At 45.2% G+C, this 15,156-nt stretch overlaps 1 protein-coding gene and 1 long non-coding RNA gene across 2 annotated transcripts; both read right to left on the bottom strand.

The window, feature by feature from the left end:
• Positions 1-1,087: 1,087 nt before the first annotated feature.
• AQP3 (aquaporin 3 (Gill blood group)) lies at positions 1,088-15,083 on the bottom strand. Its single transcript, XM_056325215.1, has 6 exons — positions 14,863-15,083; positions 5,622-5,748; positions 5,333-5,470; positions 4,435-4,553; positions 3,464-3,681; positions 1,088-2,745 (listed from the first exon to the last, which is right to left on the bottom strand). Exons 1-6 carry the CDS (start codon positions 14,968-14,970, stop codon positions 2,577-2,579), a joined length of 879 nt encoding a protein of 292 aa, XP_056181190.1. The 5' UTR covers positions 14,971-15,083; the 3' UTR covers positions 1,088-2,576.
• On the bottom strand, positions 8,371-14,851 carry LOC130142815 (uncharacterized). Its single transcript, XR_008819531.1, has 2 exons — positions 13,408-14,851; positions 8,371-13,228 (listed from the first exon to the last, which is right to left on the bottom strand). It is a non-coding gene; the product is annotated as an uncharacterized LOC130142815 (long non-coding RNA).
• Positions 15,084-15,156: the final 73 nt, after the last annotated feature.

The following is a 15,156-nucleotide window of genomic DNA, read 5'->3' as shown; positions in this document are numbered from 1 at the left end:
GGGAACAGGAGGAATGTGGTAGGATAATGTATCCCAAAAAATGCAAAAAAAACCCCAACAACAGAAAAAAAACCCTAAAACACAAACTCTACATCTTGAATCAAAAGTCATAAGGTCTGTAGTAAGAATTTAATGCATTGATGAAGTCAGTTGATGATGCAATGCAGTAGAAGAGTGGACAACATACTAACAGTCCTGAAGGGAAATGGGAATTGACCCCTGCAGCTATGTTAATTGATCACAGTAATATACTAGACTTCTGCACAGATTTTGAAGGATAAACTTTTTCAGGATAGAAATAAAACAAAGCAGCACGCTGACTGCAGATAGGATGTACCAAACAAACTCGGCGACTTTCTTGCCAAAAGCCATTTGATTTCTAGTTGGTGAATTGCAGGAAACCACATTCATCCAGACTTCACTGAATTGTTCAGTTTGGCACCATATGGGAAGTTAGGAGTTATTTTAAGGCAGTATAATTAATACAGGAAAAATACAGCAGTACACAAATCAGCCAAAGAGCAACAATAATTGTATTTACAGAGGAGACAGGCTGGAAGGAAGCTGTTTGTATAATTTGTGAGCACCAGATTCGAGTCTGTAATACTTCTCCTTGCATGGCATAGCTAATCAAAAAAAAGTGACAACTGTAATTTGCTAGGTGATGCTGGGCACCTGATACACTGAAAGTAGAGTAGGATTTCATGCTCAGAAGAACTATGTTAAATGAAAGAATACTAAGATAATTAAAAGATAGAAAGCATGAGAGACAAACACCGACGCCTTGGTTCTTTTGCCTTAAGAATAAGACACCTGAGAGCAGGACACCCCCACCCAAGCCCGCACCTTGGCCTTTGTACTGAGTATGGGTACCCCATCTCCCTGCACCTGCCTCGAAAGCCCAGCCCAGAAGGGAAAGGAAAAAACACAAACGGAGCATGTAGGTGTAATGCCTGAAGGGGTTAATTCCCTTTTGCTCCTACAGGCTGAAGAGGAAAAGAACTTGAGGAAGCTATTGCTATAGAAGACTTCCTTTCCATGGCAAAGTTTACTGGCAGCTGCTTGAAGATACAACCAAGACTACATGTTACAGTGTGGGTATTGAAGTTTTATTTTTTAAAAAGAATACATCATTTTAGTACTGGAAATGTGTACAAAGTTACATATTTGAAGGAATTGAGACATTAAAGAAACAGGCTTTGCATGGGACTTACAAATTCTTTCACAACCAATACTGCTTGTTTCAAATACTCTGTAATAATATGGCATTGGGAAAGCCAGACATGCCCTGAGATGCCAGCACTGCTAGTACAGGAGGTGCCCGACCTCAGTCCCTCAGCTGTGAGTACCATGGATACCCCAGTAATTCTGCAGGGTAGAAAAGGAGATGCTCCAACAACAATGCCATAAATTAAGGCCACCCCAGGAAAATTCAGCAGTATCTCAAAGCTGTCAGAGAATAGGCAGTTCCCATACATCTTTAAATTAACACATCCCAACCCTGGTATTTAGTAACAGCTTTAAGGAGTATATTTATATATAAATCTACCTTTTTTAAAAAAGCACTATTGTGAAATTTACATGAACACACACAAGTTTAGCAACACCATGTTTCCAGTGGAACTTGCCTATTAGCTGCTCACTGTTTATATATAAAGCTGATTAATTAGAAAGGCTGCTACAGGGAGCCAAGCTTTCTTTCTAGGTTAGCCCCTGGCTAGAACAAGGATTTCCTATGTGTTATCTTCTAGGAGTTGACAATATTAAATTTGTGATTAGAACACCAGGGTGCAGTGCTTTGTAAACACTTCGTCTTAGTGCATCCTCACTCTGATGTTATTGATCAGCTGATTGATATGATGTTCTAGGAATTCATGGGAGATACAAGAAGCTTGGCCAATAAAAATCCTTTAGAGAAGTTTATTCCTTGTGCTACGTTAATAACTTGAGAGCAACATCAAGCATGAATTTGATCTACAGTAGAATCACAGGCAATTTTTTTCCACTACATAGGAATTTCCATTCCATGCTAGCAAAACAATGTAAGTTTTGCATGATCCCCACTTTATAATGTAAGTTTTGCATGATCCCCACTATACCGTGTAAGTTTTGCATGATCCCCACTATACAATGCTAAGTTTTGAATGATCCCCACTTTAAAGATGGGGACATAGGTCTGGAGGGAAGCAGTTTGCCAAACTCACAGGCAAGGTCAGCAACACAGCCCAAAATCTCTCCTGATTCCTCACCCGGCCCATGTTGGAGGTTTTGGACAGCAATGCCCATGTCTCTCCTGATTCCTACGGTCCTCAGCCCCCTTCTACTAGGGAAAGATTACTTGATACTGCATTTGGGGAAAGGCTCACAGGAAAATGCCTAAAGCAAATGCATCAGGGATATACACAACAACAAAAAAACAAAAAAAAAAAAGAAAAAAGAAAAAAAAGAGGGCTACAATATCTCAAGACAGGAAGAAAACTCTTCCTGTTGTTCTTGAAGCTTTTTAACTCCTCCTTCCTCTTTGCCAACTGCAGTCCTGAGTAGTTAATGTCTGCCAGATCTTGGTGGCAGCTTCCTCAGGCCCTTTCCTTGTGCTTCACATTAGACAGCTTGACTGTTTCATGCTCAGAGGCAGGTGGAGAAGGCTCATCGTGACATCCAATCATCAGCTGATAGACTATCACTCCCGCAATGGCCCCAAGGAAAGGAGCAACCACTGGAACCCACCACCAGTGATTACCGGTCCTGGATAACAAAAAGAAAGTGCACAAGGTAAGAACTGCAGCCTAAGCATTAGGATATTTGTGTTGGATCTGGAACAATGCAAGACTGGGTCATCTCCAAACATCACCAGTGACTTGCAAAAAGACTACAGTATCTACATGTCCACAGCAATTTCCAAGGCAGATATTGCCCACCTACTCCAAGTTCAGGTGACAAGCAATTCAGAACAGCTACTTTCAGGACTTCCAAGACTGTCTCTCCGCCTAGGAAGGAGAGAAGCTGTTGCAGTGCGTGAACTGTGCACCTTTGCTTCCCTCCCACTGCTTGCAGGAAAGCAGCCCTTGACAACATATAGCTTGTATTGCTCATGGCTCTCTTAATTGTATCCAGGCACAACAAAATTGAGTATAACAAACCCATTCCAGTTTCTACCACCAAAGAAATGATAGGCTCATGTTCAAGGTGCACCTGCACTTCTCCTGGATGCTCCTACATTTCCTCCTTGATAACGAAGTTAGATTGTTTGCTCTCACTGCTGGAAGCTGCCCAGCTTCTACAGTTTCTTAAGAAGTCAGAGCAGAGCAACAGTGTCTTTTAAAAAGACCTCCACCACCAACATTTACACAACCCAAAGATATTTCATGGGTGCTAAGACTCTTTGTAACACCAGAGATATTAAGAGTCCCAATAGGTGGGTTTTTTCTCTTGATGCACAAGGTTTTCATTGGCAAGCACTTACGAGAACACATCAGAGCCCCAGCCAGCGATGGCTGTGAAGAGACGAGGTCCAAAGTCCCTGGCAGGGTTGACAGCATAGCCTGAGTTGAAGCCCATGGAGGTTCCAATAACAAGGACAACGAAGCCAACTGTGAAAGCTTCCAGCCCCGTGGGGACAGGGTTGTTGTAGGGATCGACAATAGCCAAGACGCAAACAATCAGGGAGGCGGTGCCAATGAACTGGGGAGGGAGGGAGAAGAAAAAGAAGAATTTAATCCAGATTAATCTTTTAACCAAAGTATGTAACTCCTCTGAAGTCCCATGCATTTAGGACTTAAAGCAGCTCTTCCAGTTTAGAGAATAGGTGATCCCATGGCATCACCAGACTACAGTAGACTGAGCACTCACAGTAGTGGGAGAGCAGAATATGTTTTTCCTGGCAGACCACAGGCTTGATCAATCCCACACATTTTTCCCTATCCACAGAAGAGCTTTGAATAACTGTTTGAGCCACCAGAAAAGCTGAAGACATCTTCCTGAACCTGCTTCCAACCTGCCACAGCTGGGTGGCCACTGTGCCTTTGATGGTAACTTTAAGGAGGAGACTGTCACCTCCACCAGCAAACACCACCCCACTTCCAGTTGACCCCTGGGCTATGCAACAGCCACAGTAGTACAGTGGGAGTGAGGAAGACCCATCCCACCTCCTGCTATAGCTCTTCAGGGGCTGAAAACAAGTGGTGTCCTTTTCACTGGTGTCCTGGCCAGTGTTGTACCACTGGTTAAACCCCTTAACATGAGCCTTCTTGCTGTAAGGGTCCTTTCTGGCTCTGCTCTTCCTATGGGCTAGTGAGATACCTGCGTCAGCTCTAAAAACTTTTCTGGATATCTTCTCTTTAAATTGCAATTCGTTCTCTAACTAAAGAAGAGGCCCCAAGCCACCCCAAAAGATTCCTCTTCAAATGCATCTTTATCCTACCAGCACCCTCTTACCTGGTCAAAGAATCCATTCACAATGTTCAGATGCTGAGAGGGGTAGGTGGCAAAGATACCAGCAGTGCCATTCTGTCCTGTTACATGGAGCTGGTTACCAGCAAAAGCCCAGATGGCATCTAGACGTGGGTGGTGAGGGAAGAAAAAAGCAAGATAGAGATGTCAGTCATTTTCCAACACGCATGAGAGAGAGGACCTTGCTCGGAAAATAACTAAAATGTAGGCATCAGAGAGCCATGAATATTGAGATAGAATTTCCTGAGCACCCCATTGCTATGTGTTGCAAAACCATTTGCTGTAGAACAAACACTCATTTGCAAAACTTAGGGTGTGATACACCACAGTGTTTTACCAGTCAGGGTCAGATGCAGATGGCCTTAGTCCTTGTTGCTATATATTTCTTGTTTGCCAGACACCAGAAAAGAGTTAGAGCCTAAAAGTAAACACTAAGGTGACTCCAAATCTCTCATAAAGGTACTCAAATGCCTCTAAATCAAAAGGTCATCCATGGTGAAGTCTGTGGGATTTTTAAACCAAGAAGGATAAAATGGCTCTGGAACAGTGCACAAATATAAAATCTCCATCACTAGTAGTGTTTCACTGGCTTTTCTGGAAGGTCTGTTTTAGTCCAGACAGTAGATACAAGAGGGGCCGTCCAATGATCACTACTCAAAGACAAAAAGATGCACACTGACACCGCTGGTTGACCTTCAGATTGATTGCAGGATATTTAAGCTGATCATCATAAGAACAGGAAAGCCCACCCAGAAACACAGTAAGGAAGTTTCTTGGATCTCTGCTCTGCAAGAAAATGCTTCTCTCCGATCTGCACACCAGCCTCCTTACAGCGAGTCACACAAGGTTTCTGCACACAAACGCACAGGGTTTCTGCACTTACCGTAGTACAACCCAAAGACTATGCCAGCTCCGAGGAAAGCCCCCAGGGTTTGTGCTAGGGCATAAACTGGTAGCTTGATCCAGGGCTCCCGGGCCAAGAAGCACATGGCAAAAGTGACAGCTGGGTTCAGATGTCCACCTGCAGAGAGGGTGGTGGTTAGCATACTTCTACAGGCAGAATTTGGGTCCCAGAGAGGTTTCCATACCATTGCCACATAGGAAAAGTGCAGCCACCTAGGCCTACACAACACCCACAAATGAAATCCAGCCCACACAGAGCCACAACGTACCTGATACCTGTCCTGAGATCAAAATGCCAAGAGTTACAGCAAAGCCAAAGGCCAGGTTGACAGTCAGGAAACTTCCATGACTCCCTTTGCTGAGCACAATCTGTGCAACGGAGCCACAGCCGAACAGCTAGGAGGAGAAGAAGAAGGGATTTAATGCCTGAATGCCTGGAACTGCTCCACTTACACCTGCATGTACCCATGACTTAAAGCCTTCAAAGCTTCAGCCTTTGGTCAAAGTATCTAGGTGTTATCTCTAGGGACAACAGGGGAGGAGAAAGGACACAGGACAAGCCTGTGTCTCCTGGCAGGGGCAAACAAAAACAGGGCCAAAATCAAAAGCAACACTGCACCACAGGAGGCCGGAGATCTTTGTCCAACCATCTAATTTCAAGGTGGTAGGTGAGAAGAATCAGCCAGATGGCATCCTGGACAGAGGTATTCACAGTGCAATGATTCAGATGAGGGACCCGAGTACCTTGTTAAAAAAGGCTAATAATTGTTTGACACAGCAGCACATAGATTGGCAGGGGAAATTTTACTAATGCCTGGAAAAACAGACATGACTAAAGAAGCTCCTATTCAGCCTGACATTCATGGAGTCACCTTTAAGGTGGCAGTGGCTGACAGTGAGGGATTGGGGCTGCCTCCTTGAGCTGAGGTACCTGAAGGTGTCCTATCTGCAAGGTATACTCTCTGCTGTGGGCACTCTGAGCACAACCCACACTATCCCAAACAACCCATATCCTTCCTATGGCAAAACCATGTAAGAAAAGATCAGGGAAACACAGATTTGCAGCTCTGCAGCACCAGCTTGACACAGACACCATCAAGAACAGTTTGTATACCAAAAAGCCTGCCACCAGCACGGCCAGGGGCTTGGCCTTCTGTCCAAGATCAGGGGTGTGCCAAGCACTCTGGGGGACAACAGATGTTTCTGTTGGGTGATAAAGGGTGTTTCCTGGTAGCTAAGGGAGGCATGTGCTTTTTGCTCAAAGACATTTTTTTGCAAACGGATGATCCTTCTCTTCCCAACCACATCCAAAAACCTTCCTAAGCTCACTTTTAACAACCCAGACCAGTTTCCCCTGGCAGTTCAGTTCATTAGTCATCCAACTGGAGACTTTCTGCCTTTCCAAGTCTTTCCACTACCCACCATGTAATTTAAGGAGTCCTAATCTTGATCATCTGTATGCTTGTATCTTCCACTGACTACACCTGAGGAGATTCTTGGTGTATACCAGGGATTATCACATCAGCAGGTACCGAGAGCGTCCTTAAACTAGGACAAGCATCATGACTTGTTCCTGTGATCCTCAAATCTAGGAAGCAAGGCTTGCCTTATTTCTTCTGACCACATTGCCATATCCACATACCCACCAAGATTTTTTGCTTCCATGAATTCCATCATCCCATAATTACTCAATTGCCACAGAGGCAGTATCTGTTCCTAGGGTATAAGCCACCAAATAGGCATTAAGACAGCAGGGGTAGCTGTGTCCAGCTCTCCTGCCAATACTGGACATGACATTGAGCAACACACAATCTGGATCGGGGCAAAGCCAAAACACACCTAACTCACCCCCTCCCATCCCCTTGGCAGCTTGAATTACTTAAGAAAGCAAACACCACACTCAGCCTGCTGGGATATGAGCAGCCAGGTAGGCTGCAGGCTGACTCACAAGGTGGACAGACTGTACGCAGGTGCCCCTTGACAAGAAGCCAGGTCCCCAACACAGGGCCTTGTGCAGAAAGAACAAAGGAACCTGTAGAGCTCGTTAGTTAACGAGGGGGACAGCCAGCACCGCTCTCTGCTGGGTGCAGTCAGAACAGTCCCTTCAAAGCCCTAACCCTGAGCTGCCCAGCTGGGAAACCATGGCAAAGACACCCAGGCAGAGGCAGAAAAGATGAGTCTTGTTTTTTGTGCAGCGAACAGAACCATTATTCCCATCTCTGCCTAAACCACTGAGGGAAGCATAGCTCCAACGGAGCAAATAAATACTGGCTAACAACCAGGGTGACACCAGCTCCTTCCCTTACCCCAAAAGGGCCCCAGCACATTTTAGACAGAGGTTTGGAGAGAGTACTTGGCCATGGTGTTTGCTTCTATAAGCCACGCAGCACATCAGGCTGACCAGGGAGGGGATGAGCCCACAAAAAGCTGCAAAGGGCATCTGAATTTGGCAGGGTTGATCCCAGGTTCCTCCCGGCGATGAAGGTATTTGTGTTGTTCACTCTGAAAGAACTGGCAGTTCTGCAAGTGGATGGTGGTTAGCTTGTTAGCCACATACCTCTGGAAACCACAGAGTAGTTTTCCCCCCTCCACCTCCCTGTTCACCCACAAGGGTCTTCACTTAGCCTGAAGGCATGCCAGGTCGGGCACTTCTCAAGAGGTTATCCCCCATCCTCCTCTCCCCTGTCCTACACCTGGCAATAGCTTTCCAGCTTTTCCTCAGGAGTCTATGGGCCGTGCAAAAACACCCTGGAGCCACTCCACAGGAGCGTTACAATTATTTATCAGATGAGCTCTGAGCACTATTTGGCTTAATTCAGCGTAACAGTAGAAAATTTGACCCTCAGCAGGTAAAAAGAGTAAGGTGACATTTAGGGACAGGTTTGAACTTTGATATGCATGTGCACAATTCCACCCTGCATCAGTGGGGCCCACCAAGCATGAACATACATTCTCATGCATGACATTCATCCATGGTATTTGACTTTAAGGAACCAGTTCAAAACATACTGAGCCATGTTTTAATGGCAACTATTCTGATATTACACAGTTTTGTAGTGGTAGTGTATGTTACAATTTTCAATCACGCCATTTCCACTTCTGCTATTTGCTATTTTCCCAGGCTGTATGAGACAGGAGATCCTCAGCATCTTTTTTTTAAGTCTTCCTTTTCCTTGCAATGTTCACAGAGAAGTGTTCAGGTGCAGATAGCTTGAGTTGAAAGGCAAAGAAGGTCAAATAAAAGCAATTCAGCATTTATCTCAGTGTTTAAGTCCATACAATGGATGTAAAAAGTCCTTAGGAAATATTGTGCCACTATGGTCAGCAGCAGTGGTACACACTCAAGGGGGAGACGACCCCTCTTTCTCTGGATTTTAATAACCTGCCTCTAACATCCTTTTTTCTCTGCTTTGTTCATTTTTTTTAAAAAAGCACTACTTGAAGAACATCCAAGCCAACAGAAACCCAGGTTAGCACCTCACATGGCAGTGGATGCAAAAACTGTTGTACTCCCATGACCCACTAGCCAACTTCAAAAGCAGTTTCAAAGTGCTAATAAAATGATTGCAAGAAAGCGTTATGCGATGTTTTAAAGCTACTTTCCTAGGAATTCAGGCCAATGCACCCATTAACCATGTTAATGGAAGCCTGCTCCTTAGTTTCATTTTATTGGCTCTAGCACAACTAATGGCTTTCCCTGCCAAGAGGGAGGCTTCTCACTCCTCATAAGTGGATCCAACTCCTTCCACTGCAAAAAAAAAAAAAGCAAACTCCATGTTCTGCAGGATCTGTGAGCTGAACTGATTTAGGGATGGAGGGGCTGACAGACTCCAGCAGGGAGGAGTACCACCCTGTACAAGGGAGCAGACAGCCAAACACAGCAACAGCAAAACAAGGAAAAGGTAGCAGGTCACTGGGCGAAACATCATACTCGAAAAGCTTAAAATCCCTGTGTCCAGGGCATGTTTGGAGAATGGCCCTTTGGCTTTGTCACCCAAGGTATAAACACCCTGTCTCATGGGCTGGACACAAGAAAGCCACAGAGCCAGTCAAGGCTTGTAGGAATGGATCCTGGAGGACAAAAATAAGTTCAGAAAGCTGAAGGAGAAGCAAGGCCATCTGAGTTTATAGGCAGACCTTGTGAAAAGCAGCTCTGTACAGGAGCTCAGGGGGAAGGTAGTGCTCAGCACTCCCCTGCACCACAGCCAGGTTTCTTTCCTTTCTAGTCTCCTGTTCTTTGCTGATGCCTTTTCACGCCTTCAGGTGCAACACAAAAGTCCTGGATGCATTTTTTTTCCTCTTGGACTTCAACAGACTGATCTCTAAATCAAGACGGAAAAGTTTTGCTGGCATAGCCTAGAAGGAGTGTTATTACCTGAATTACAACTTCCATCTTCAGCCAGCAAACAAACCAGTGGTTAGGGAAGGAGCCTGCTGTAAGTCTACTGTAATCACCTCTGTGGATGGGAAGGGCTGTTCAGCTCTTGCTGGCCTCTGGTTAGTGGGGAAGGTGCCAGAAAGGCAGTCAAACCATAGAGAGATACTGACGGAAGATTTTATGCATTAGGCTCACAAAACAACACTTCTCTTCATATCGGAGTTAACTTAGAACTGTCCTACAGTCCCTTCAAGGGGGGAGAGAGGGTGGGAGAGGATGGAGGACTATCACTTTGCAGCCAGTTCAAAACAGCCTCCCAACAGCTTCTCTGCAGCTCAAAGCAAGAAGGGGATAAAGGCACTAAGTCTCCCCCGTGGCCTCCTGCTGCCTTCCCCAAGGAACAGGAGGAAGCTGGGTAGATCTCAAGACAGATCCATCCACATTGCTGTTTCTGCTCAAGCAGCATGCAAATATCTTCCACAATTCCATGGCCTGTACAGCCAGAACAACCTTCACCAGCCACAAAGACAATGCTGGGAGCACTGTCGTTTTTACCTTTCCTCAAAGCATCTCTTGAGCAGCCAGACTGGTCATCATTTATAATTTACAAAGCAAGGAGAAACATTAGACCCCACACTCTGGCTTTTTGTCCAGCATGGTTGGAGCCAGCCTGGACAGAAGCAGTCTGACAGGGAAGGGCAGCAGCAGATGGTCTGTCATGTTACGGCTTTTTCTGTGCACTGCACGCTATCCCAGAGCCAGGCAGAGCTGCAGGACTAGAGAGATAAGAAAGTCTAAGGAAAGTTGTGCCACAACATGCATCACATGCTACAACAATGCTGCACCGAGCTGGAGACATGAGCAGTGCTCAGCATGAGAAACTTGAGCAATGATCAGCAGAGTTGGGCATTTAAAGGTAAATTCACTATTTTAGCTTGTTCTCCTCCACACACACACACAAGCAAAAACACTTATTCTGATATTGCTGGTATCCCTCAGATCAGGACGCTTTAACTCTCGGAAAGATCCGTACTTCTGATGGAGTTTTGGTCACAGGGCTGGGCACTGCTGGGGAAAAGCCGCCTTCCCACTGAGGGCAAGTCTTAGTGCCTGAACTGCCCTGTCTGTAGGAAGGAGAAACCTCCTTGCTCCTGCACAGTGACAGCAAGGAGGGACAGTTTTGAGCAGTTAATGAAGAGCTTCAACCTCTCCTGGTAGAAGGGGTGAGGGGGAGCAGCAGCACTACCATTTCCCAAGCCTTCACACCCAGCAACACAGACCCTTTGCAGGGAAGGATCAGCATCATTCCACATGCTTACAGCCCCTTCTAAAGCCTAGCAAAGCATTAACAAAGAAAAGAAATTTTAAAAATTAAAAAAAAAGCATAAAAACACATTCTCCAAATGTGACAAGCTGGGTTCAAGAAAAACAGCACAAGTCAAACTGTGGGACCTGCCATGCCACCCTGGACGGCTGCAGGATGAGCGGAGACATTAAGCTCTGTGCTGCCAGCAGTTAAATGAGGCTCCCTTTGCCTTGATCATCCTAACCACTTTGTTATTTTGGTTTCTGTGGTCTGTAACATACTCACACACTGAAAAGCTCCCACCTGGCCACAAAGTCAAGGCAGCCCTGGCTGAAAAGCAATTAGAGATAGTTTTGTTCTTTCTTTGTGCACCAACAGCAGTGAATCACAGTTTGTCCAACTTGGAAATCAATTATAAACAGCAAGTTACTTCTGCAAATGTAAAACCAAACAGAGCCACCTCTGATATTTACAGCCAGTAGAGCAAGGCAAACAGATCGAGCCTTTAAGGGAGGCACGGAGGCCTGCCACTGGAAATCTGGCTTTAGTGAGTTGCTACAGTAATAATATAAACAGCAAGTGACTTGGAAAATGCCTTCAGCATTTGCATTGCTTAACTATTGCCAGCAAGTGGTGCTTCTGACATAGGTATAAAGTTCAAACCTAAAGTGCCGCTTGGAAAGTGCGTTTTGTAGGGGGGAAAAATTCATCTTAATTATCAAAGAAAAGGTAGAATCAACATTACTATCTTTGTAACAGTAAAAACACTACCCACAAACTAAAACCACTTTATGCAAGGTGCTGTACACAGCAAAAGCTGCTTGCAAGTAGAGAGCACCTCACCTTTGTGCTATCTGGGGCTTGGCTCCTTAGTTAGATTATTTTTCTCACCTTATCTTAAAAAAAAAAAAAAAGCACTATTTTGTTTTAACATTTATTGCCTTTACAACCTCCTTAAAAAAATAAGAAAAATAAAATCAAGCACTAATTCTTGAAGACAAAGAGACTTTGCAGGGGTCCGAAATAGCTTTGCTCTAGAAGACTTCGAGAGAGTTGCAGTCGTTATGCAAGTGAAACCAAGGAGGGGAGAAACTGATGTTGTGCCAATATCTATGGTAGGCCAAATTATACATTACGCATTGAAATTTAAAGTAAACTGCAGACTTTAAACATTCTCCCTCCCTTGGGGCTCAGGAAGTTGATTTCAGTGTGACAACAGCAAACATTAAAGCCATCCTTAATGCTGTTCTGTTCAGTCAACTCAGCCTCCCATGAACACAATTTCATGGATCCCAGGTCTTTCCTCAGGTATTTTATTGTCTGAGGCCCATAACAGATATTTACTGGGCTTAAACACAGCTAAAGGCATGCACACCCAGCTCAGCATGCTGGCAGAGTGGACAGCCAGCATTTTTGCAAGGTACAGAATAACAGTCTCTCTCCTGGGACCATCCAATTCAAACTACTACCCAGGCTATCTGAAAGGGGAAGAAAGTCATCTTCAAGACCCTACCTGTTTCAAGCAGGTGATATAATAAAAAGATGCAAAGGAATCTGGGTGGTACGGAGAAACAAAATAATTGTTTTAAATAAAAATAAATAAAAACTTTGAGTGTCATTTCACTAAGAAGAATAGACTGGGACAGTTCCAAGATGGAAAGGGATTGACTCCTAGCAGACCAATATTGCAAGTTTGGTGCTCTGGAACCCGTTTCCCTCTCTGTGCACCCTGTTTTTGCTTGCTGAAACTCCTGGACTATTCATCATGTTTGGGACTTTCCTGTTTCTCCAATCAGCCCACCCCATCTTCCCCCACATGGACACAGCACACCCGCAGCCCTCCCTCCACTGCAGAGTTGCTGCAGGAGATCCTAGGTGACCTTTACAAAACCTACAAGATGGGGTTGAGTGTGTCACAAAAACCAGCATATTCTTTGCCCCCAGATAGAAGCTCAGGAATTCCCGAATAAGGCGAGGGTTCTGCTTGCAGACTTACACACACTTTAAAACACAGCAGGTGTGGTGCTTCCAAGGACAAGGCATGTATTGTCCACTTTTGCCAACGCAGCATCCAGCCTGGATGATGAGTGACCATTACCAGCCTCATTTTGGAGGCTGCTTATGATTTTGGACCAAGCCCTTCCTCAGGGGCTGAGCACATCCCAACTCCTCTCTGTCCCAGACTGGCAAGACTGTAGGGAAAAGCAGTTATTATTGTGCCAACTAATACAGTCAGAAGAAAAAAAAAAATCACATTTTTGGATCATGAGCCCTTCTGAAAGCTCAGATCCACATGGCTAAAGGCTTGCCTTGTTTCTCAGCAATATCAGCTTGGCTAGCAGGAGACATTATTCTACCTTGCAAGTCTTACCTTGCTTCAGTCCTGAAACTAGCTGCAGCAATATCAGTGATTCACAGACAGCATCTTTCTACCTGTTAATCAATTTCTATCAGCTTCTACCCACCTTAATTCCAAATAACCCTTCCCTGAAGAATCAGCATGACTTGACAAATCACCAAAGCTGGGTCTCTCTGATAATAAACCCATTGCACTGTGTGAATCTGCTTTCTTTTAAGAGTAGTAGCATTCTACAGCATCTTAGCAGAGACCCCTATCCTCCCATATAAGACCCAGTAGCCCTTTCTTCCTCATAAAAAAAAAAAAGGCTTATTTATGAACGCATAAAATTTTGTGTCAGTCCTTTTGTGTTGTTCTCCAGGGGCACATGCAACTTCATTAAGTCTTCCTCCACTTTCAGCTCCTCCTAGCATTAGATTTCTCCCCAGACAGTTACAAAGAGGTGTAAACCCACAGTCACTCCACTGAAACCTATATGACTGCTCTGGATTTACACAGCTTCAGAGGAACTTCCACCTGCAGATATTCACTAAGAAAACACCAACTCATTTCTGCTGCTGTATCAACACACCAAACCTGAGGCGCATTGGGCATTCCCACATTTTCAGATGCAGATGCCAAAAGCCAAGTGCCCCTGTCCCAGTTTTGCTACAGTAGTATTTGTTCTCCACTCCTCACAAACTCTCCATCTGTTCACATCTGCCTTCGACTTCAAAGCAAGCTGGGGCTGTTCAAAATACCCGTGAACTAAGTTACTTATACGCATATCTACCCTGCTTTATCCCTTATATCCCATCCCTTTGGGCACTAAAACAGGAAGAAGAGTTTTGTTGCCATTCACCACTTAAAAACACATCAACTGGCAGCTCGGTGCTGCCAGATGCATGGCAAGTGCAAGCGCCCAGTCAGCTGCTGGCATGGACTGCTGCGCTGTCGTGCAGCCCCACTGATAAGACCCTGGGGAACCTGCAGACAACAGCAAAAAAACACTGCAACACTTTAAATTCTGGCAACTTCTTCTCCATAGGATGCACAAGGAAAACAAAGAGAGTAAGGACAACGCTTTCACTTCCCAGGGTGATAATACTTCAAGTATTTCAGTGCCAAGAAAATATTCCAGGGCAGAGAGAAAAGGAAGTTTTGCATAATCTCTAGCAAAACACTTGCTGCTTACACAGAGACATTTTACTCCCCACGCTTCAAAGATACACAAAAGCCCCCAAACACCCAACAAGCTCTGCAGAGCCCACCCTTTGCCAGCAACCCCAAAGCTCACCCTAAAGCAACTTGCATTATTTTTTTTCTTGTGGGTAGGGACTTCTTCTCTAGTCCCGTTGCAGCAGATTGCACCAGAGCTGGGCTCATACCCATGCTGCAAACTCTGGCAGCAGCACAACCCTTCCTCAGGACAATCTCCCCCCACACCCAGGGGTCAGAGAGCATCCCTGCACCACAGCACAGACTCACCACCAGGATCAGCGTCCCCAGGCACTCAGCCAGTGCTTGCCGCACTAATTTGTTTCTGATCCTCAGGTGTTCCTCAATAGTAGCAAGAACGTCCTTTTGCCTCCCCATCACAGCAGAAGTGCCTTTCGAGTGGTGTCAGAGAGAAAGCAGCAGCTGACAAAGCCTCAGCAACGTTTCTTCCCCAGTACGGCTGCCTTTGCTTATAAATAAGTTTGGCGATGCCTGACACACCTCCTGGGTAACCACACCCCTTCCACCCTCTCTTCAAACCCAACTTTTTTTTTTTCCCTCCCT

Source organism: Falco biarmicus, chromosome Z, assembly GCF_023638135.1.
Source record: "Falco biarmicus isolate bFalBia1 chromosome Z, bFalBia1.pri, whole genome shotgun sequence".
Taxonomy (NCBI): domain Eukaryota; kingdom Metazoa; phylum Chordata; class Aves; order Falconiformes; family Falconidae; genus Falco; species Falco biarmicus.
The sequence above is the reverse complement of the archived record's forward strand: the minus strand, read 5'-3'. Positions and strand labels throughout refer to the sequence as shown.